Source organism: Nesoenas mayeri (genome assembly GCF_963082525.1).
Source record: "Nesoenas mayeri genome assembly, chromosome: 3".
NCBI classification, from domain to species: domain Eukaryota; kingdom Metazoa; phylum Chordata; class Aves; order Columbiformes; family Columbidae; genus Nesoenas; species Nesoenas mayeri.
Window position 1 is genome coordinate 121,271,297 of NC_137544.1, and position 24,334 is coordinate 121,295,630.

At 51.7% G+C, this 24,334-nt stretch overlaps 1 protein-coding gene across 1 annotated transcript in view; it reads right to left on the bottom strand.

Annotated features, from left to right (window-relative positions):
* The window catches only part of KIZ (kizuna centrosomal protein), a gene marked incomplete at its 5' end in the record, with an annotated part of 37,675 nt that extends 17,555 nt beyond the window's left edge, over positions 1-20,120 (bottom strand). The window contains 8 exons of the mRNA XM_080341519.1: positions 8-140; positions 1,401-1,565; positions 7,128-7,341; positions 9,524-9,842; positions 13,245-13,337; positions 14,665-14,821; positions 15,920-15,982; positions 20,047-20,120. Coding sequence (XP_080197645.1) covers positions 8-140; positions 1,401-1,565; positions 7,128-7,341; positions 9,524-9,842; positions 13,245-13,337; positions 14,665-14,821; positions 15,920-15,982; positions 20,047-20,120 — 1,218 coding nt within the window. The remainder of the gene's footprint in view (positions 1-7; positions 141-1,400; positions 1,566-7,127; positions 7,342-9,523; positions 9,843-13,244; positions 13,338-14,664; positions 14,822-15,919; positions 15,983-20,046) is intronic.
* Between the last annotated feature and the right edge of the window lie 4,214 nt (positions 20,121-24,334).

A 24,334-nucleotide genomic window follows, 5' to 3' on the forward strand; every position in this document is an offset into this window, starting at 1 on the left:
TGCCAACCTGGCCGTCCTGCGCCCCCGCGGAGAGCAGCAGGCGCTCCAGCATCTCGGGCACGTCCTCCGGGAGCTGAGCCTGGTGCTTTGTGTGGTTGCTCAGGTGGGTCTGCAGCGCGGCCGCCTCCCGCTGCTCCGGCCTGAAAGGAACACGAGCACAGTCAGCGGGACATCCACGCACACGGACCCGCGCAGGACGCGTTTATCTGGGCAAGGGGGTCAGCGCACGGTGGGGAAAGCCATTGCACGTCTTGTGCTTGATTCACACTTGTTCTTTTAAGAATGTCCTGAGTGGAAAATGCAAGAAGTCACTTGTGACTTCTGCAAATGGAGAGAGGGCGGGTGTTGTGACCGCAGCCACCTCTGTGCCCTGGGTCTGTCCCGAGACTGGGGGTCAGGGGACACTGAACCTTTTCTGCAGCCCTTGTCTCAGCCTCGGGCATCCACCAGATACTCCAGCTTTGTCCTTTTTCCCCCAGAATTCTTATTATTTTTCTTCAGCAAAAGTGCCTTCTCTTCTAAAGCAGAAAATATAAATACTAAAATCTTGTTTGCCAAAGATGTTTGTTTTTCCAGTTGCTCCAATGAAGTTTCACTGACAGAGGAGTGAATTCCAATTAACTCCACAAGTGTTTGTCCCTAAGAAGCCATTCAGGAAATACAAGAACGTATTAGTGCTCACAGGCATATCATTCTCGCAAGGAGAAGCAGGTATAGTTAAATAGACCATTCTTCAGTGCTCACAAGTGCCCCGATCCTGCTAACACTCGAGCGCTGCTGAGCCTGTCACACACAAGAAGGTCTAGACAGAAGCTAAGTAAAGAAGAATGGAAATTGTTTTCATTACTGCATTAAAGAGACCTTAAAAAAAAAAAAAACCCTATTCTCACTTGTCCTTGTGACATACGCACAGGAAAGAAAAAACCCAACAAAACGTTTTGAATAACTGCAGCTTACTGTTTTTAAAGGCCACATGCATCTTCCGCTTCACAGAAAAATAATTTGCTTCTCAAAATTACATTCCCCATCCTTACGTGCCTGAGACTCACGTAGAAGAGAAAAAGTCACAGAAATGAGTGTTTAAGAGGTGTCTGGAGGGAACAGGTTCCTGTCCCTGCGCGGGTGGGAGAGGCGGGAGGACCCGGCCCCAGCGCTGCCCAGCAGAATAACATTCACCATCAGCGGAAAATAAATGAACTTGCTTAATGTTCTCATTTTGAGTCGCACGGCTGCTGCCGAGATGCATAAAGATCAGCACTCAGACATCTTTATTCTGCAGTGCGATCTGAGCTCTGGCCCCGGGTCTGCGCTCTCTGCACCGGAGGCAGCGCCGGCCGGGCGAGGAACGGAAAGGGAAGAATGTTAATCACACCCAGGAGCGAGTTCTGCGCCCGCAGTACCTGGTTTGCTGTTCAGGCGCCGCTTTACCTTCAGCGGGGAGTGTTTTCTCAGGTGGGAGGCAGCCGTTCGGCGCACTCGGGAATAAAGCGCGAAGCTGATGAAGGACGGCTGCCTCGCGTGCTTCAAGGTCGTCGTCTTTCAGACTGCCAGCCCTGGTACAAAAGCTGCAAAATAAAGCAGGTATTACATGAATGATTGTTTAAAGCCCAGCCAGCAGCAGCTGGGAGGCAGGATCTCTAACGCTTCTCGTGGGTGAACTGGGACGGCCCGGAGGGACCAGCACCCGCGGTGCCTTCTGCAAAAGCCGCGGCCAGGCCAGGGAGGTCGAACGCCAGGTTCAATGTCACGCCTCCGCTATGTGCCAGGAGAGGGGACCCGCACCGCGCACTCGGTGACGCCGCCGCTTGGCCTGGCCCTGCCGGCCCAGGAACCATCTCCAGCTGGGCCAGGGGGACCAGGCCGGTTTGGGAACCCTTCCTCCTAATCCCTGGAAGTCCTCAAAGCACCACGTGCTGATGAGATTCCCAGTTTACAGAGGCTGACATATAATTTTCAATAAAATTACAAAGACTTTCCCAGTTGTTGTAATTGGGAGTCCCTGCTGCAGAGTGACAGCGAGGGCACTCTGACCCCGGGTTTGTGAACACGCGGGTTTTGGCAATTCTCAAAAGAAATTTTGTTTGGCTTTTTTCCTGTCTACTTCAGTAAATCATAACAGCATCAGTAGCTAAGAGGATGCTCTCATTCTTGGAAAGAAGTATTTATTTCACCTAAGGGACCTGCAGAGCAAGACCGCAAAAAGTGTTACATTTAAGAACGAGTATTGGTTGGAGTAATTTGCGTACTCGCTTCTAAGTGCCATATTTCAGCTCTCCAGCGCCATTAGAGTGGGGGAAGGGGCGGCAGGCACTGTTTGCTTGCAGGAGCACCGGCCATTTGTCACCGCCGGAGCCAGGACCCCGGCTCAAATCTCAACAGGCTCCTGCAAAGCTGCTCGGTAACAGCCTCTCGCCACCGCTGACCCAAACCCAGTTAGAAGCGTGTAAGCAATCAACAACAAAATGAGCACAAGCACCATCGGATGAGCAGCAGCAAGCAAGAATACAGGGAAGCAGGGGCAGGGTGAAGGCAGGGGCAGCAGGAAGGTGGCAGCTCGCGGGGAAGCACGTTAACCTGAGCAGCTCCGCTGTGCCCGCGGTCCCTGCGTGCCCACCCTGGTAAGGGCGCCCAGCACCGGGGGCTCCTCAGCACCGTGTCCTCGACGAGCCACAGCACCCGGAGCAGTCCCGCAGTGTCACCGGGCTGGGGGGACACACCGCACGCTGGGCCGGAGGGGACCAGGGGGACACAACCCATCTCGGCTGCCAAAACGCACCCCCTCGCTGCAGTCTTTCAGAGCCAACCGCGACAATCGCGCTGCTTAAGCTCTGCAGAGAGAAAAGAGCACACGAGCAAACAGATCACCCCAAAATCAGGCAGGGCCCGAGACACTGCATTGAAATTACCCCGCGCCCGGTAGTTTAATTCCTTCACCTCCACAATCGGAATAAATCTGGTGACCACCTACAGGTACGGGGACATAACGGGGACCTCAGAGGGGTTCTGATGAAGCTGCACCTCTATAATGATGCAAATGAGGACTTAACCACTGAAACAATCTGCAGGCTAATCCTCCAACAGAGGTGTAAATGGCTATTCAGGCCCAGCCCTGCCCGCCTTGTGGGGGCTTCCCAGGCCAGGTCTCACCAGCAAGGCCCAGCTGGGCCTGCGCCCCCACAGCCAAAAGAAAGACGATGTTGTTTTCTGCATGCAGAAGCCGACATAGTTACACAGTTCACCCTGGTTTGCGCTCCCTCAAGTCAAAGTCTCCCTGCACAGAAACTTGCGTGATTTTTATAGCCATGTTACACTACACCAAAAGTTGTGTTTTCCATCGGGCTGTTGGGCAACAGCGAACAATTAAGCATGAGCCGCCGAGTTTCCTAGACATTTAATAAGCAAAACAATACCAGGGAGATCACATATGCAGTTAAACAGCGCTTTTTCTTTTCCCCCAGTCTCACAAACCCTGTATTTTAGTGGCCGGCTCGTTTCCCATTGTTTTCCTCCCCCTGGGTGGTCCTTCCAGGGTGCCACTCGAGAGGGATACAATAATAAAAAGGGAAGGGGAAGGAAGGGACAGCAACATAAAGAAAAACAAAATGTATGACAATCTGCAGCAGGCTACGGATCAGAGGTCAGCAAACAAGAGGTCCTTCTCTTTTACAGGTTGCTTCCTGGAAACAGTCTGATTAAGCTGACAGCTTGAATTATGTGTTACATTTTGTAATGCACAATCCATCTGTGCTAAGTCCTCTTCAATGCAGCTGAAGCAGCACAGGCATAAGCTCTGCCTTTTTCCACCCCCTCAGCACAGGCCTTAAAATAGTCATCATCTTTCTCTGCGCTAATGCTCCCAGACCCTCGCTCCCCCCGGGTTTAAGCCCTTAGAGAAAGGGCCGGGTGCTGCAAGGAATGGTAAGAGGATACGGAGCCTTTCACCTCCGGTTCGGCAGCTCAGAGCAGCAACGAGCAGCCGAGGACCAGAGCATTGGGCTGAATTCACCTGGCTCTGGGGAACGGGGCGTCCTCAGGGTGCCCTGAGCAAGGCCCTGCTCACCCGCGGGGAACGGGCTGCAGGATGGATGGAAAACACACGGCCAGGCTCTCACACTGCTCCGATGGGTGTGTGTACAACCCCAATCAACGACGGCTGGACAGAAAACACACAGCCAGGCTCTTACACGGCTCCGATGGGTGTGTGTACAATCCCTGATCAACAACGGCTGGACAGAAAACACACAGCCAGGCTCTCACACGGCTCCGATGGGTGTGTGTACAACCCCTGATCAACAACAGCTGGACAGAAAACACACAGCCAGGCTCTCACACGGCTCCGATGGGTGTGTGTACAACCCCTGATCAACAACGGCTGGACAGAAAACATACAGCCAGGCTCTCACACGGCTCCGATGGGTGTGTGTACAACCCCTGATCAACAACGGCTGGACAGAAAACACACAGCCAGGCTCTCACACAGCTCCGACGGGTGTGTGTACAACCCCTGATCAACAACGGCTGGACAGAAAACACACAGCCAGGCTCTCACACGGCTCCGACGGGTGTGTGTACAACCCCGATCAACAACAGCTGGACAGAAAACACACAGCCAGGCTATTACATGGCTCCGACGGGTGTGTGTACAACCCCTGATCAACAACAGCTGGACAGAAAACACACAGCCAGGCTCTTACATGGCTCCGACGGGTGTGTGTACAACCCCTGATCAACAACAGCTGGACAGAAAACACACGGCCAGGCTCTCACACGGCTCCGATGGGTGTGTGTACAACCCCTGATCAATGACAGCTGGATAGAAAACACACAGCCAGGCTCTCACACGGCTCCGATGGGTGTGTGTGCAGCCCTGATCAAGGCGGTCAGCAGCAGCGCTGCGAAACACCGAGCTGAGTCACTGAAATAAGGCAGCAAAATCCCAGCACCCCGCTGTGAATTGTGACCAAGGCGCAAAGCTTGCAGGAAACAACCTCTCATCGCAACTTCACCTGTCTCTGGTTAATAACCTGATGAGGTTAGCATGATAACCATTCCTCTAGCTGGAAAACACCATTTGAAATTAGGCTGAACACACCCAGAGGTAAAATATTAATACAACCCGCAAATGCTGCAGGGAAAACAATCCAGAACTTAAACAACCAAACAAAACCCATTGGTATTTCTGCAGTAAGGTAGGAAACAGATTTTATCCCAAAATATAAACTTGTGACTTCCTGACACGCACCAAGGATCCTGTTTTGCCTCTCGAGTGAGCTCGGATCCCCGCACGCCAGAGCCCCTTTGCCCTTCCGCACTCGGACCAACATCAAATAGGGCACTAGAAGCACCTGAATGGCCCAAAGAGCACAGGTGAGGGATGGTGCTGTGTGCAGGTGCTGCGGCAGCGACACGGCCGCATCGGGAAGGTCCAAGCTACACGTACTTCCATTTAAGACCACAAATATGCAGAGTTTCGCATAATTCAGCATATTTCTTCAGCCAGCACAGGAATTCCATGAGAGAAAACCACACAGACTGAAGGGACATAGCAAGACCTGTGATGTTATTCATTTTGTGAATCTGTGGCCTATCTTCCAGCTAAAAAAAGCCGCACTCTCCGTTTGTGCGGTTTATGTAATTGAAATTTGCGTACTAATAACCTGGAAACTTTTCCCCAACATTTTCAGCTCGTAAATTACTTGGCAAGACTCGAGTGTGCTCATTGCACTTCACGTGCACTGGGGAGAGGCCGTGGAAAGCCCACCTGTTACAGGCGCCACAGCACAAAGGCTGCTTATCCCTCCTCGAGACCTTCCGCACCTGCCACCCTGCGAAGTTCATCTGCATTTTCAGGTAAAACAAATTACAATTGGCATCTGTTCTGCGGAAGCAGCTATCGGTGGCGATCCCGCTTGCGTGGCCTTGAGAAAAGGAGGTATTGAGCCTGGCACAATGCGAGAGGAAACCTCCGCGTTCTGGTTGCAGTCGTGCTCCGCAGATAATGCGAGCAGTGAAATCTTCTGTGTAATTTAGCTGGGCTTCAAGAGCGTTGCACGATATTTTCATCAGTTCACGAGCAGCGAGGCATCGCCAGGGAGCGAACAGAAGGTTAAATTACCATCGCTCAGCTCTGACTTCTCTCACAAAGGCAGGTACTCTACGCAACTTCCCCACAAAGTGTTATGATTAACAGGTGGTACACAAAGAAAAACTGGGTAAAAGCTATTTAGATGTAAATTAGATGATGTTTCCATAGCAAACAGTCTGATGCAAATGTGAAATGATAAAGTTGCAAAGTGTATATTGATGACTACTAGTTTCTGCTCAACTGTCATCTATTAAAATACAAACTAATGTTGAAATCAGTATCTAATACAACATGCACACGAATGTAGGACGAATAAATGCATTGAGCAGACTAAAAAGCTGCGAACAACCAAAACTCCTCCTCCTCTTTCGCCCACGGTCGCTCTCCAGCACACAGGGATGGGGCGGGACGCCGGTCCCGCCGCAATGGGTACAGAAGGCGGGGACGCAGGGAGAGGGACGCATTTGGCACGGGAGCAGAGTCGGCGCTCCCATGTGACCTGGGCAAACCCCACACCGTCCCACGGTGGACACGGCCCTGCCGGGATGGGGACACGCTGCCCTGTCTGCCGAGGGCATCGCATGGCTGAGAATCCAGCTGTGATCCATCTGCAGCTGGTACTCGCTACTGCAGTTGTCACCAAACCCCACTGCTTTCATGTGGCTGCAAGGGACAAGACGAGCGTCTCGGTGTTGTGCTTTCCCCGTTCTCCCTCTGGTATTTCCAAACAAAAAGCTCAAGGAATTTATCTGACTAGCAATTTTAAACCTCACAAAACATGCTGTTCTGTAAGTTATAGGTACTACTAAATCAACTTGTTGAAATAAGGTTGGCTTACATTTAAAGGCTGTTGATTGCATTTTAACAAGCATACTTACCTTCCCCGAGTCTGACCGAGTTACCTGAAGCCATTTAAGCGCTAGCGCAGAGGCAGCGAGACACTAAATAGACAAGAAGCTTGCCCAGGTGTGTGTGAGCTTTAGTGAAAGGGCCTCCCAGCACTGAGGAACGAGCGCGGGCAGAGACAGACGGCTGGACGTACCTGTGCGGCGCTGAGCTGGCCGAGGGCAGGGTCTGGGGGTGCAGCGGGGAGCCCTGCGCAGCACAGGCGGCCCTGCCCCGCTCCCCGGCGGCCGCTGGCGGGGCCGCGCCCCGCGGTATCGCCTCCTCCGTGCTCGTGGGGCCGGGCGGCTCAGCGCTGCTCTCCCCGCTCGCCTCCTCACAAGGCCACCGGGTACTCAGGAGAGGCTTCGGGCCTGGAAAATTAATAATAACACAAAAATACATCATTTCCAACACACTAACAGGACCAAGGAGTACACCACAGCGCGGGGAATTAAACTACGGGCGAAGAGGAGCCTCCATCCCTGTGCTGTCCCTTCGGGGTGGGCTTCCCTGCCCAGGGCCCCTTGTCCTTCTGCGCTGCTCTCGCAAGGGGGAGTCCGGGCAGGCTCAGCATCTCCGGCGCTGGGGACAAACCCAAAGCAGCACACCAGCTACTTCACTAAATCATCCCTGCAGGAACCATGAAGCAGGCAACACGGAAAAAGCTGTTCTTAAGGGGAAAAAGTGCACCTAGGAAGGCTACTACCATACTCATTTTTCAAACCTTGCAGAAGAAATGCATGCCTGGAGGCTTTCAGACTCTGCACGCTAATTGTCTGCTCTAAAAGAGCAGAGTACGTGGCTGAATCACGCTTCTAAGACGACAGATACAGGCTACTTATCTTTTTATAGAATGCCAAAAGTTAATGGACCAGCTAGTGCTGTAACAAATTAGTACTGCTACAGAAATCCCCAGTTTTGAATAAAATTCACCATGGGTTTAAATGGAGCAGCATTCACACACCTGCTAACACCACAGCACCAGCACTTCTGCTGCTCTTGGTCACGGAGTTTCGCTGGAATCGAATCACTTACGGTTTATGCCAAAGAGCAGCTGCTGCCAGGATGGGCTCCCTTAGGCCCGCTTTCCCATGTGTGAAGGACACGTGTGCACCAGAAATGTCACTGCTCCGCCTGCTGGGAAACCAGGATGCAGAGGAACAGGAGGGTTTTCTCCATCTTGAGGGGTGGGAACCCCGTGGGAGTGGGATTTGCTCCCTGCCGCTCCAGGCACGGCACAGCCCAGCGGCTCCAGCCGCTGCCGGCGTCCGCACGGCAGAGGGTCGGGCTGCGCGGTGCTGAGCGCGCGGTCCCTGCGCACAGCCAGCCGCACAACACGCGCTTGGCGCCACACAGACATAAAAAGCCCCCCAGGCGGTCTGAGGTGATTACCGTGCCGTTTGAAACAAGCTCGTTTTGATTTTGAACCCAACTGCAGAGCTCCTCTGAAGGCAGAGATACCACATTCCAGAAATTAAATGTGTCTTTCTTGCCCAGGCACGGTGCTGGTCACGGGGAGGAGGCGGCGCTGCGCACCCGGGCTCGGCTGGGCTCCTTCCAGCTCTCATCAAACGGAAAAGGGGCAAATGCAGCAGATGAAAGAAAATGAGAGGCAAATAAATTCCCCAGGGAAAGAAAAACGATCGGAAAAAGAACTCAAGGAAGAGGATGCCAGAAAAGCCCCAAGAAGTAGCACAAAGATCATCTGGTGGGGATGCCAGCTTTCCTCTATAAAAAACCCACCATCACTACAGGAGAGCTGCAGTTCCTGCATTATTAGGGTTGCCACCAGTTTCCGTTATAAAGAGCTCCATTTGCACAATTGTTACGGGGCTTGGAAAACTAGCCTAAGTTGAAAATTGCTATGTTAACTGGCAAGGCAGGGGAGAGTATTTCTGCAAAGTCTTAAAAAAAAGGAATACACTGTTACTTAGCGACGAATCTTCGTCACTGTGACTTCAAAAACACAGCCATTAGCTTACTTCAAATGAAGTAAGCGGGCTAGTCAAATGGGAGAGAACACATTCTGTCAAAACGGGGAGAGAGGACACACATTCTGCGATGCCGTGTGACGCGCGTGCTGTCCGGAGCGGCAGCGCCTGGGCTGCGAGGCCTGCACCGCCTGCCTGGGCACAGAACCAGCACCGCGACACACCGACCCGCCCTCAGCTGGCGCTACCAAAGCCCGTTTCAGAAACGGGTGGATTATTGAGCACGAGCATTTGAGGGAAAGGAAAACCAGCTCAAAACAGAAGTGACCGACTCTGCCAGTGAAGCAGGTTCACATTAAAGCTCTTACAATGAGGCTGAGACTACTTCGGGACAGCGCTGAAGAAGTCCTCACCTTCTGAGAGCGGAGCTGAACAGGCGCAGCCCCAGCCAGCTCTGGCCTCTCCAGGGCAGCGGCCTGGGGGCAAACACGCTCAAAAGAAAAGAAAAAGAGAAGAGAGCAGTGCCGTGCTTTAACCAGGGTGCACCACACACATGGAAACCACAGGGGTCGGGACGAGCGTGGCCCAGCACGGGCAGAGCCACGGGCGCACGCCGCTGTACCTGGGACGCTTCCCCGCGGCCGTTCCTCCTCCGGGGCGGCTGGTTTGGGGTCAGATGCTGCGGAGATGGGCTGCTTGGAGCCTTCCTCACCAGCTGCCGGGTCCCTGCAAGTCGCTGCTCCCCCCGCTGCTGCTCTGCTCTCTGAACCAGCACTTCTGCTGCGCGGACCGAGCCGTTCGAGCGATGGAGCGCACAAGGACAGGCCGGGCGCCAAGCGGCTCTCCGTGGGCTGGAGGGGTTTCTGCAGCGTGCCCAAAGCTCTGGCGGGCGAGACGGCGGCCCCAGTGCTGACAACGGACGGGCGCCCAGCCCGCGGCACCTGGAAAACACAGGCAGGGGATGGATTAGGGAACAAACAGGCACTGCCCTGCAAACGGAGCTTCTAGAGGATCACATGTTGGCTTCTGGGGAGAGAAAGGTCACAAAAGTCAATTATTTTGTATAGTATTACTATTAGGCAAACATTTGACATGCATTTCTTGCATCCCAGTGTGAAAACAAAGGCTTGGACCTCAACTGAAGCTCCATGAGCCAAAAGAGCCGGTGGTAAAAGCACACTGGAGGCCCAACCCTGCTAACAGGGACCGAAATACGCGAAGGACTCAAACTAATCTAAGCTGTAGTTGGCTTTTACAAACAGGCAAACTTGTAGCATAAGACTCCTGCAAAGGCTTAAAAAGACCCTGGACCAAACCACGATATTTCGATCTACCCACTGAAATCACTGAAAACGCTTTGAAGTTCCCGACTGGAGCGGAACCCTGTGGGCGACTGTGCCCGTGGTTTCGGTGCCACCCTGAAGGCAAACCCAGCACCGGGACACACTGCGGTGCCCACGGCACAGCTGCGAGGCCACGAGAATGGGGCAAAAATCACTGTATTCGTGGCTCTCCTCCTGCTCTTTCCAGTCTGTGGAATCACACCAAGAGGAAGAACAGCTGCTCAGATAACACCACGGAGATGAAATCACATTTTCCACGAGGAAGCCGTGGGCACCAAGCAGAAAAGTTTTGAATGGCACTTTCATCCAGGAACTGTTGAACCCACATAAAACCAGCTGCAACAGTATAACCACTCTGGTTCTAAATGCCAGTGTTTTCATACTTGCCTTTTTTTTCTTTGTAAACCTACTCCATCCGGACAATTTAGGAGGAGTGGCTACTGCCACCACTACTACTAAAAGGTCACTGCCAGTTTATGCAAAGCCAAAATTAGCTACCGTAATACCATTGCTCATACTAAGCAGGGCTTACTTTTCAGCCTCAAGTCACAGCAGGACAATTTACAGTCACCTCCACACCTCTCTCCTCTCTTTCATTGCCTGACCCCTTCTTGCCACACAAAGTCAGCTGCCAAGCCCAGCTTAAAGGAAACAAAGGCATCTTGTCTAGTCTGTGACCAAAATTCATTAAAAAAAGCTCAAATTCCACGTAACAAGAAGCAGAACAAAAAGCCGTGAAGTTATTTTAAGAAAGAGTAAAGGTTTGCTACTCCGATTAAGTTCACAGCTTATTCCATCACCACTGCTCTCGGGTTCCTCCTAATTACTTTTCGGGCCTTGGATTTGCTGCTTTAAAACGCATCTGGCAAGCACCTTCTGCATGTCACAGCTCCTGGACGCGGTGTTCCAAAACAAAGGCAATTGAGACAGGTACAAGTGCCTGGCAGTCACAGCAGACTCGCAGCTCTAACAAGCTCCTCTTTGCCTGCAGGAAAAATATCATCTCTTCGCCGCCTTTGCATCCTCAAAGCAAAAGTGTGGCAAGATAAGAAAGAAACCCCCTCCCATCAGGAGTTACACAAGGGCCGGGTCTCCCCGCAGCGGAGTCCCACGCGAGGGCAGGGCAGGGAGAAGCAGGGCGCATCTCCTGCGGGCACCAGGCGTCACTGTCCCCTGCCGAGACCCCTTCTGGGCAAGGATGCTCTGCCACCCGCAGATATGCGCACCGGTGGTGAAGCTGGTGGGAAACGGGCACAACCAGGCCAAAACGAGACAAAGGAGGTACAGGGTAAGATTTTAGACAGTGCACACAAAGTATGCAAAATTTAGTCAGAGTTACCTTTGCATTTATAGAGGGAGACAAGGAGAAAAAAGGGGACAGAGGAGGAAAGAGTCCACGATCCAGCTGTTGACTGTGATGCAACATGAAGTGACACACTTGGGTACACACCAAGTTCTTGTACTGCCCAAACCCCCTAACGGTTTCTAAAAGCCCAAGTCGCATCGCGAGCCTTTGATGTTCTGTTATTTATGTGAACTTTTCCATAGGTTAGAAATCACATCTCCTACACCCACGGCTTTTAATTGAAGAATCTAGCATTCAAAATAAAACTCACCTTTTCATGAAGGTCTGAATTGAAAACGTAATTGGCAAACTGCTGGAGGCCTGCTTATATAGGTCAAGGTTGCTCGGGTTCATTGCTTTGTATATTACAGTTTAAAGAATGCTCTAAATTCAAGGTTTTTAACTTTTTAATCTGTGGGGAAAACTTGCTATAAACTCAGATTAACAACTGCTAATGCACTGAAGAAAGAAAACCAAAAACCTTCCTCCTACTATAAAAACAAAATAGTGTGGCCTCTGTTTCTTTTCTGATAAGAGTCTTAAATACCAAACATTTAACTGCATAATAACATTTACTGGCAGCCAGGCAGCCTGCTTAGCAGATACATAAAGCAGGTAAAAGGAGGAAAAGTTAATTTCTTGGCTGAATGATTCCATCGGTAGCTATAGGGCAAACTAGAAAGTCTTTTAGTAAAGTAGCAGTTGATTCTTCTATCAATCTGCAGCACACATACTCTTCCAAGGAATGCATTAAATATGAAAATCATATCCCGTTATCATCTGTTCCCAGCTTTCAGCCCCGTAAGCTTTCCTTAATGAATGCGGCAGCCTCGGGGACCAGCGCGCCGCCGGCTCCTCTGAATAATGGAGCGGCGCGGCCGGGCTGCCGTCACAATATCGGCAGCTGAGGGGGTTTCACACACAGTCACAAGTGACTACTCTTGCCAGCATGCTCCAAGTTATTACAAGATGTTTTCAGACATTTCATCTGAAAGAGCTTTACCGCTTTTAGTGAAGAAAACAGCCGTGGTCTTGAACTGTATCATTTATATGGAGATAGGAGGAGGGATTAGAAGCCTGCATTACTGCAGATATATAGCGGAATATATTTAAGTATTCCTTGTCAGTCTTTTTGTCTGTTACTCAGACACGCAATCCTTTTGCTGCTTCCGAGAAAAGGTCAAAATGCACTAAATTATAAATACGCTGTAGGAATCAGGTGCTGCGTTAAAAAAAATAAATCATTCATTAAGAATATTTCCTCTCCGTCAAGACTATTTTCACGCTATTTGGCACAGTAGCTACAAAAACCAACACAAAGATTAAATTAAACCGTTCTCCCCACTTTTTAATCCCAGTTCCACTTTGTAGGCAGGTTATTGTACTTCACTCAGGCACTGAACGCTATTTGACGCTAGGAACGGCACGGCGAGAGCGCTCGGCAGCGCCGGCCCCTGCCGCGGAGCCCAGCGCCGAGCGCAGCGGAGCCCAGCGCCAAGCGGAGCCCAGCGCCGAGCCGAGCCCAGCGCCGAGCCGAGCCCAGCGCCGAGCCGAGCCCAGCGCCGAGCCGAGCCCAGCGCCGAGCCGAGCCCAGCGCCGAGCCGAGCCCAGCGCTGAGCCGAGCGCAGCCACCGCCTCCCCCACCTTCCCATCACCTGCTCCTTGGCCGCATCCTGCTTGCCGCCCGCCGCCGCCGAGCTGCCCTCTTGAAGCGATGACGCCCTTTTAATTTCTCTTTCATACCAGGCCTAAACGGGAACAAATCTGTTACGTAAAACTGAAGGCAAAAAAACCCCACCACGAACCAACAAATATTACTTCACAAATTGTGCACATTTAAATGTAACGCCCTAGCAGCATTTTTCACTCGGACAATATGCCAGAAGCCAGGGATCCCATCTTCTCCTCATTGTTCTGTTCCCCCGGACAAACGACGTGGCCTGCACCCAATCTTCTGCAGGTTTTTAATACACATTTAGAATTTGGTTTCCACACATCACCTTACAACTCACTGAGCCATTGTAAGGTAAACGTATGGCAGATGTTGTAAGGAGCAGCCCAGCATGAAAGGCAACTTGCTGCAGTGTTCCTGACAAACAACTGCAGAAACCTTCACCTCCACTCCACTGGTTAATTGACCGAATGTAATGCATTCAGAGTCGGACTCCTGCTTAAGAGCCACGCACAGGCAGCACCTATAATTAATCCCGTTCGCTAGTAATTGTAAACCCCAATAACAAGTTACTCAGGCCCTGAATGAAAGCACTTCAGTACCTATTCTGCATCAGGTAATATGCATGAAAATAAATCTTTAAAACAATTAACTTAACCAGCTCGGCGCTTCGCTCCAGGGGTGCTGCTATTGCCCAGGTAATGGAGGCTGCTCCGAAAACCGTACGCACAACATTTTAAGAAACAAAAACTACCCACGTGAGAATTAAAGATGCTCAGAATGAACTCAAATATAACTACTGGATTTTCCTGAAAGCTGAAGTGAATTTACCTATACTCCCCCAAATTACTGTACACGCAAACACAGGGGGAAAAAGAAAAAGGGAATCTTTCAGAAACAAATTTTGCCAGCTAGGGCCGCCTAATCAACGGCGCACATAAAACACCCCTAAAGGGCATTCTCCCTCTGTTCCCAAAATATAAAGGGAAAACAGTAATAATTTCTTTCTGTGCACTCCCAGGATAGATTAAATGATCACATGCTCCATAATTCTCACACAATCCACAACAAGGGGGCTTTTCCTACATGTAACATAGAGGACATGTCATCAGCGTTGTGTCCAATAGCTCCGAAACACCAGTCTAACCTGGTAAAACCAAAACGGACGGCAGGGGAACATCCCGACGGGAGCTGTGTGCAGGGCTGCCGCCTCTGCAGCTGCACCACAGCCACCGGAGTCGCGGCTCATTTCAAATCCCCACACACTACCGCTCAAGCACCCCAAAACATACGATGGGGTTCCACCATCTGAATTCTTGATGTGCATAATACTCAGGCAAAACTAATTTAGCAACCTGGAAACAACAGTAAGCACTAATATATTAAGTCTTATAGAAAGTTACTTCCATCTTCTGGCTCATCTCCAAATTGGAAGTTTTCAAATGAGCTTCGAACTCGTCGAATTCCTTCAAAAGGGCCTGGTTTCGCACACGAGCTCTTTTTTGTCGTTCCTCTATTTCTTTCAAGTATTTTTGCAGCTTCATGCGTTTCATTTTAATTCTACAGGGGAAAAATACACTGTACTTAAAGAGCATGAAACTAAAGCAAACCCACGTATGCCAACAGCTTTTCTTCAGGCACATGCAAACTGACACTCACGCAGGAGCTGCCCCCCAGCCCCAAAGGAGCAGACGCTCCTCTGCACTAGCGCCCAAAGCTCCCCTGGACAGCTGACAGGATGTGGGCCTCTGGATTTAAACCAGGGGCTGCTATTCTAAAGCATAAGTACGTTAAAAACTCTTGCAAACTTGTTTTAAATGGATTATGTTTTAGCCACTCGTATCACATTAAATCAAATGATAACGGTGTTTAGAAGAACGTGCTCTGACTGTGAAGGCCATGAAGCTGCCATGAAGGCTGCGGTTTCACCACCCCTTAAGCCAACCCAAATCCACAGTCCCACCGAAAGGGGCACCGCGCTCCAAGCCTCTTTTGGGCCAACACCGTCTGCTGTGCGGCCACACGGCAAATTAGGCCAAGAGTAATCCAGCTGCAAACCCATCTAAACCAGTTCTCAGGCACCCCAAACCAGATGTGCTCCAGCCACACCTCTTTTCTCACCTGGCTGTTGTTGAGGTTTGGTGGGTTTTTGTTTTGTTGTTTGGGTGGGTTTCTCTTTGGTTGTTGGTGGGTTTTTGTTTGTTTTGGGGTTCTTTTTGGGTTTTTTTTTGGTGCAGACTAGATAGGGAATTTACATGAAATAGATGACGCAGGAGCAGTCCGAGGAGCAGGACCACAATCTAGAACACCCTCTAGCAGTTCCTAAAACCACGGGACTATGACACTTGGACTTTTTAGCACAAACTATGCTACAGTGATTTCGTAAAAGTTGCATAAAACCAACTTGCATGTTAGTTATTACTAACTACTACTATTCCTAGTTATTACTAACTACTTTAATAAAATTTCAGTATCAACAGAAGAAGGTAGTTGCCTTATTGCTGAAGTTATTTCATCCATATCTTAGAGACATGAATCTTATACTTAGCATATAAATTTAAATGTATTGTTCTAAAAAAACTTCAAGGTACCATTCTAGAAGCGTTCCACGACACCCAAGTTTTGTAATGGAGAGAAAATAAATTTAAGCAGGCTTACTGGTATGCATCAGACGGTACGTATTCCATCGGTTTTCGTTCTAATTCCAGCCTCTTGGCTTCACTGGAAGAGAACAAACAACATATAGTAAGACAGGACTATTTCACAATTTAAATTCTCAAAACGCAGGAAATAAAGCATGGTACGAGCAGAACCTCTTCAGAGCAGAGAGCACGTTTTTGCTAGACTGGGAGTCTTACAGACTGACCTGCCGGCCAAGCTCACCATCAAACCACACACCACCAGCCAAACCACGCAACCCTCAGAGCTTTTGTTTCTCCTTGTTTCTCACTGGGACGAGAGCCGGGCTCTTGCAAAGGGAGAAGATGCTCGACGTGTTGATATCCACACAAGCCTCACCAAAATAGCCACTTCGCAACTTGGCATTAAAGCCAAGCACCTCTGCAGATGTGTGAGCACGGCCTGCCACAACTCACCAAAGGGAGCAAAGACAAGTAACCAACAAAAATAGTCAGAGTGGTGAAAACTCCACGAGGCCTCGCATACCTGCCCAAAGCAACGCAAGGGGACAGGCCCACGGGGCTGGTCAGAACAAACGCCACCCCTCACCTGCAAAGAGAATCTGTTTTCAGGAAGAGAAACAAGTAAGGCTGATATTATTGAATAATTACAAATGGCATCCAAAGATAAGCAATAACAACAACAACCACCAATTGATAAGGCAGAGGCTTCCAGTGGATTCCCATTACAAACCTTGCAACAATCAAAGCGAGTAACCCAAAATGCTTATTAAAAAATAACCTCAAATTGTTATTATGGGCACATCCGAGGCCACACGCACCCACGCGGCCAGGGACACTTCTCTGGGGATGCGTGTGCTCCCCACTCGTGTGTCTGTGTCGCCCCACGCACACCCACCTCCTCCCGGCTGCCCGCGCAGAGCAGAGCACGGAAAACCCTTCCTGCTGCTCAGCCCCGCAGATCAAGGCTTCCATTTCACCATCTGATCTGCCACCGGCTGAAACAAGATTAGGTTTTCATGTCATGTATGCAATTTAAAAGCCACGCTTCATCTGGGATCTCATCCTTTCAATTTCCTTTTACATGATGGACAGCTAAGCAAAAGCAGATTTCAAGATCTTGTTTTTACACTTCTAGAAGTAATTTTCATGACTCAATGAAGAACACTGATATCCTGATGGACGTAAAAGCCGACGGATGCAAACAGCCATTGGCTCCCACCCTATTTCCCATTCCCCGGTACCACGGGTCGCACATCACGCTCCTCAGCTCCTGGAAGATCGTTCCCTCTCCGCCAGCGGGGTTTTTCGGTGTCCTGCTCATTAGTCCACACTACAGCTATTTAGGCAGCATGTGAATATATAAGCAAGCTCTTCTCAAGGCAAGACACAGCAGCATCAAAACACCAGGTCAGAGCCTCTCAGCGCCTGGGTATCATCCTTATGGACGCCCAAAACGGTCGCCGCACAGCCTGAGGTGCTTTGCGACGCGGCTCCATCCAAGTGCTGAGCTCGAGGGGACCGAGGCCTCACGCGCAGCCCTGCTCGCCCAGGTCCTGCCGGTCCCTGCAGTCCCCTGGTGTGAGCGCCAGCAGTGCAGCCTGACGCCGTACAGGGATCATTCTGGCTGCCCCACTGCACCAACACCTCCTTTTTTACATGAAAAAATAAAGCGCTTGGCCTGAAAATTGTATTTGTTTCGCATTAGGTTAAAATGGTGCAAACAGCCAGTTATCAACTTTTTCTTAAATGGGCAAAAATAGCACATTTCAGAACTTTTCAAGGATCCGGGTGGCTCATTTTCAAACAACCCTGAATCTTCAGCCTACAGAGAAAGTGTGTTAGTTTGGGATTTGAGAGCAGAATTAAATTCCCTGGTCAGCCACAAGCTCTCTCTAATCTCTGGCATTTCACCAGGCATCGATCCGCAGTGGTATTTGATCCCTCACCTCCCATTTAAACCAGCGGGACTAAGAAGCCTCAGTATTTTCTGAGATACCAGCTCTCTTTGTGCTTCAGCTCCGCATCCATAATGCGGGAACAGCGGCACTCCTGTCACGACACCCTGTTGAGATAAGTACATAGCAAATTGCGCAACACTCGGGCACAATGCAATCTTCCCATACAAGTAAGAAACGTTATTTTTACCGCTGTTTTTCTACACCAACCTGACATTAAATCAACTGTTGAGTGCTGAGCTGGATCCACCTCACTATCCTGGAGCCTGGGCAGAGGCTGCTGAAGCCCCAGGCTGTGGTTCTGGGTCCCCTGGGTTAGAGGGGCCTGCTCAGCACCATCTTCTACACGCCACTGGTACCAGTGGGTATTTCTGGGACCATCACCCTACCTGGTTTGCATTCGCTGCTCGAGACATCTTGGTATTTGTACACATTTAGTGCAAACCACCCTTAGTGTGAAGCAGCTGGCCTCACTGAAAAGCCACGCTAATTGCAAAGTTAGTCCAGTGTTAAGTACAGCACTTAACTACCTAATTTATTTACTTCATTGCCCACAGCGCTCCAATCCGGCCCTTCTCACCAGCCGTCCCTGAAGCGTAAGTGCTGAGCAACCACAACACAGTCAGGTCTGTAGAAAGCACACAAGGCAAACTCTCTGCCCCATTTCACTTATTAGGCAGCTCAAACCTAATTCTTTATAATTCTGCAGACAGCAGAGACACCACTCACCTCCGTACACAGACCTATGCATGCAGTAACTTTTAGATTCAGACTGGGCAAAGCACCAGCATCAGGAAACAGAATACGGCCAACAAAGTTAAATGTGTAATTTAAGGCAGAGCTGCAGGGTTTTTGCACAAGTCCCAAGGCAGTCCATGCTGTTCATCAGAAGCTTCATATCTGGCAGCTAATTTCTCAGGCACTTCAGAGTTTGAGTATTTGGAGAAAACACAGACTTACAAGAACAAGTGGAAAAGAACCATTCACGAGAACTGCCCCCAGCTGCCCACGAGTCAGACGGGGACACAGCCAAGCAGCAGCTTCCTCCACCGCGTTCAGGCTCCTGCACACGGGGCTTAGGAGTCGTGGCTCGTTGTTTGCTCCAGCACAAGTGCAGCCCGACGCTCTCGGGAGGCGCCTGTACCCGCAACACCTGCACACCACCTCTCCCTTTAACGCAGCGCACAGTCTGCAACACTCAGATTTTAATATGCCCTCTCCTTTTCTAACGCCGCAATTTAGATAAAGTGCCCTCCCTATCTGGGGCCCAGATCTTTATTAATCTCTACACAAAAATGCACACTTTGTATATTCTTGCCCAGTCACTGAAGCAGCAAGGTATTCCTGTTCTGTTTGCCGGTGGCCTTCCAGACCAGAGGATATTAGTGAAAATGTACACAGCCTTTTCGTAAAAGCCCAAGGCCGGGGTGTTATTATTTCTGCTACACTGGGTGTCTGAGGTGCCAGCATGAGACCCAGAAATCAAAGTATTCTGTACCAGAGAGACAAGAGGCACTGCTGGAAAGCAGCTTCACAGTGGCGCAGCATCCATGACCTCCGGAGACCCTCCCTGGCCAGAAAAATAAGCGCTGATGGACACAGTTCCACCAGCCCGGAGCGTCCCAAACTGCGCAGGGCTGCCGGGGCTGCTCCCGGGCCACAGCCCCCGCCCAAAGCTCCCGCACCACCCGCCTTCCTCCCGAAATCACATCCCCGGGGCACCCGGACACCGAAACACCCACCTTAACTGCTTTTAAGGATTAAAGGAGAGACCTCTGTATAGGCCCGCTCATCAGCCAGCCAGCTCTGGAACATCAACCGTCTGCCTAAATCGACAAGTAATCTTGCAAACACGGCCAGAAGTGCTCCGGGAGCGGCTCCCGGTCAGGAGCCGCCCGAAACGCCAGCACAGAACCCACGGGGCAGGGACTGAAAACACAGCAAACACCCCCGCAAGCAGGCAAAGGACGTGACAACGCGGGGGTGCCAGGCGGGCCCCGTCCGGGCCCTCTGGAGCCCCCAGCCGCACCGGGAACCGGGAACCGCGCTCCGCGCCCCCGCCCGGGGCAGAGCCCGGGGCCGCCCCGCAGGAGGGGACGCGGGGTCGCGGCCTCTCAGGGCCCCGGAGCCCGGCCGGGGTGGGGGGGCGAGGCCCGCGGGGGCCGGTCCGGGCCGCTCGGTGTCTCACCTGTGGCGGAGGCGGCGCCGGGTGGTGCCGGGGGCCGGTCGGGGGCCGGTGGGGGCCGGTCCGGGCCCGCTCATGCCGCCTGTTTACCGCGGTGACCAGAGCGACGCCTCCCGCCCTGCACCGCGCGCGCCCGCCCCGGAAGCTCCGCCCCGGAAGTTCCCCGCGTTGCCATGGGGACGCGGCGGGGCCGCGCTGGGCCTTAAGGCCCGCCGGCCCTATATGTGTGCGCCTATGGATCTATAGGTACGCACAGCCCCAGCGCGGGGAGTCGGGGCTGCGGAGCCGTGCTGGGCCAGGCCTGCTCCTAGCCCGGGGCGAGGCGCTGAGCAATCTCCGCGTCTCGGGAAAAGGGGGAAAACGGGGACTTGGCGCTGGGATGTTGATTCCAAACATGATCGCCGGGCACCGACTGCTGTGGGAACAGGGCCTGGCCAGCCTGCTCAGCTGAGCCTGCTGTGCAGTGTCTCACAGAACAAAATAACCACAAAATGAAAATGAAAATGTCGTCTTTCCGTTTGTACAGAAGCCAATCGCCTCAGTTAATCCCCGCTGCTGTGAGGTGACTGGGAGGCAGCGCTGGCTGACGCCCCCCGGCACCACGGGTGGCACAGCCACGGCACTGCCAGGCAAGCGAAGCACAAACCAACCCGGGCTTTTCCATCTCCGGACAAAAACCTGGGTCCCTTTGAAGGGAAGCGCCCAATTACCACTTAGACCCGAGGGCCGCAATACACAAAGTTCAAATAACCACCAGAGTATTTGAATTTCGGGAGGAGAAACTCGGCATCAACAGACAGAACTGCAGATGAGAGATGCGCGAGCGTAATTACAGCAGCAATCAGGACACAGTTAGCTGTGTCACTTGAAGCTGTAAACAGCTGATGAGGGCTGGTGAGAGCTCACCTGCTTGGGGACACACATCGGGAAGGGGTCTGCAAGTTTGGGAGCGTTTCATCATTGGCTTCACATAAGACCATGTAATGAAAGCTGTACCGTTCTTTCTCGTCTGTTCGGTGCATCAAGGATGCGCTGTGGAGAGCTCCATCGCAGCGAGCCCACCTCCCAGAGGAACCGGCGGGTGAAACCGGGTTCTGAGCTGCTCCGCGTTTCCAAAGGTGGGCGTTCCTCACTCGCGCCCCGACTGTGCCGCTCACCCCAGCACGGCCTGCCCTGTCCTCTGGAAACACGCAATGGAACAGATGGAGCCCCAGCCCTCCGTGGGAGCCACTCGTGGTGCTTTGTGTCAGCACCACGTTCTGCTCAGCCACGGGGCAGGCAAAGACGTTTTCATGGGTGCGTCACAGTTAAATCACCTCTTTAACCTCCAAGAAGCAGCTCTCATTGCTAATATCTACGTCAAAATAAACAGTCTCCCCGTTGACACTGAGGTGGGACACTAAAAACCCGTTATTTGGGAACGCCAGCCATGAACGCGCTCTGTGGGGTGACGCGTGTTCTGAACGCACCGCTGGTTGTCGGCGCAGAAAACTGTCAAATGCTGTGTGGCGCTCCAACAAGAAAACACTTTCACATAGTACAATTTTGTTAGTTTTCAAAACAGGAGAAGAATCTGGCTTGCTTAAGCTGGCACCGGCAGCACACCAGCTTTGCTTCTGGAAGACTGAACTGCTTTCGAAAATATTTGTGCTTGCTAACATAATATCAGAGCTCCCAAGCGCTCCGGGTGGTAACTGGAGTTCCCAGCATACATTACCTGTACATACTGGAAACCTTTATTCCCAAAGGGCGATCTCCCAGCTGCAAGGGAGGGCAGACCCCTGGGGTCCCGCGGTTTATTTCCTTAGCGGATCTCCCCAGCTCTGCTGGTTTTGCTCACCTGGGGACACGGAGGGGCAGCCGGGGATGTCTCTGGTCACAGGAGGAGCTGGGGGCTCAGCACCCCCTGCCCCGCTCTGTGTCTTCCTGCTGACATCCCCGATAATGAACATCGCACCCCCTCCCCGAAAGCCCACAAAGAGGAGTGTGCTGTTTGTGTTCTCCCTGCAGTACTTAACACTTCTTTTAGATTAATTTAATTTTAATGTAATCTGATAAGAGCGGTAAAACTGTCAAAGAAATCTGTCTCCTTCTGTCTTGTTAAATACGCTTTGAATGAAATTACAGGTTTTTTTCCCCAATAGCTGCCAAACAAAAGTATCTCTTCATTCAAACGCAGGGATTGATGTGCACTAATCTTAACAGCTTTGCACTCTTTTTAATTTAGGGAGGAAACCAAGTGTGCATTTAGCATGCTGCTTTGCTCTGGAGATGTGGCAGCATCCCAGGAGGTGCAGGATTGGCCTCCTTGCGAGGAGCATCAGGCCGCAGGGCGCTCACCTGCGGGGAAACGGGATGAGAGAAGGAGAAGAAGTGAAAAAGAATCTATCAGAGGGGGGTGACACCGCGGGAGGGTCCCAGGGAGACGCGAAACTCTTCACAGAAAGAGAAGCGGTCGGTGTCCTGGTGTCGGGCAGTGTGGCCTCCGCGTAACCCCCGCGCTGCTGCCCTGACGACAGGGACGAGCGTCCACAGACCCCGGGCCCGCTCTGACTTCAGCGGAGTTTCACTTCACGTGAGAAATACAAGGATTGCTCGACCACGTCTGGATTGGAACGAAGCGAATCACGACTTGGAAAGCCGGGCAGGGAAATGGCCGACGGAGCACACAGGGGCGCGCGGCGGCAGCTCCGACGTGCGGCAGCTCCGACGTGCGCACAGGCGCGGGAGCAGCAGGGACGCGGACCCCGGCGTCCCACTGCCACCATCCTGCTGTCCGTGCCAAGCAGTGGCCGCTGTCTCTGGCAGAGATCTGCACACACACGGGCTGAGCTGCACTGAAAAGGGTTTTCCCCTCTGCGCTTATTTGATTTCTGAGAGCGACTGTACGTTTAACCAGAGCTCGCCCTCAGGTCAGCACAGAGCTGAATACATTTCCTTCTCTCTCTTCCCCCCCCAGCTCCAATTAGATTCATAATACATTCCCTGGTAGCTATGTAAAGGACATAAAAAAATTTACATAATGCCCATATAAGTCTTTTTGTTAATGAATCAAGTCCCGAATGAAAAGCACTAATAATACATTAGTAATCAAAGAACAAACACCAGTGAACATATCTCAGCAGAGCAGTTGTGTGGATCCATTTCCGACTGTCAGTGTCAGTGCATGGAAATAGTAATTAACATGTTGAATTTAATGTTTAAATTTTAATAAATTTAAATGTAATAAAATGCTTTTATTAAATGTTACAGTTCCTTGAAACCTATTATTACTCATTTCTGGTGCATAAATAGAAAATACATTGTCTTACAGGAGAAAGTGGTTTTTGCTGTCGCCAGGACAGGTGGAATGAGCTCCTGCAGCAAGAAGGTGTTAATGCGGAGCCCAGCGATAGGGGCTGATTAAATAAAAACTTCAGAACAAGACTACAGCGTTTAAAACTATACAATGTTTATTAAGGATGTAAGGGCCTTATCCAAAGCCTGCTGACATAATTGAGAAGTCTCTAGCAACGTCGCTGTCAATGGGTTTGAAGGAATCCTGGAGGATTCAGACAGGCCGTTGTTTCCAGCCCGTGTTGCGGGCGAGCAGCAGCAGTGCCACGGCGCGGGGAGGGGCCGGATACGGCCATTTGCCAGGACTGTCCCTCCTCCCCGGCCACCTCCAAGGGCTCCTCGCGTGTCCTACGCGGCTCGTGAGGCTCCGAGCCCAGAGGGGTCAGTGTGACCGGCCCTGGGCTCTGCAAGGCCAAGGACCAGGAGGAGTGTGTGGGAGAGCTCGGCTCTCTGCCTCCCCAGAGCTCACAGTCACTTCTGGTGCTGAGCCGCTCACAAGAGGAATTAACCAGCCTCCGCTTAAGTGTCTGCGGTTGTCTGAAGAGGAAAGAGGAGATTGACGGCGTTGAGTTTCCCCGTCCCTGGAGAAATGAGAACCGAGTTTAGGTTTCCTGAGATGCGAGACGAGAGGCTGGATTTGAAGGAGACCACTCAGAGCAGACCGTCAAAAGGCTCTGCTCCCGTCTCCTCTGAAATCCCCACGCCCTGCACTGCCGCTGCTTTCCGTCCTGTTGCTCAGCCTGAAACAGCGCCCGCGTGTTTATTCTGTGCTGCTTCAGATCACCACGGAACGTCCTGCAGAGTAACTGAAAAGGACGCAGGAGGAAGAGAGCTCACGGATCCGCAGCCAAAGTCCACGGCGGGACGTGTGTCGTGCTGCAGGGAGCCTGCAGGGCCCCCGCGGGGATCCTGCACACACCTGCCACAGAAGTGTCCCAGCACCCGCGCCTTTGTA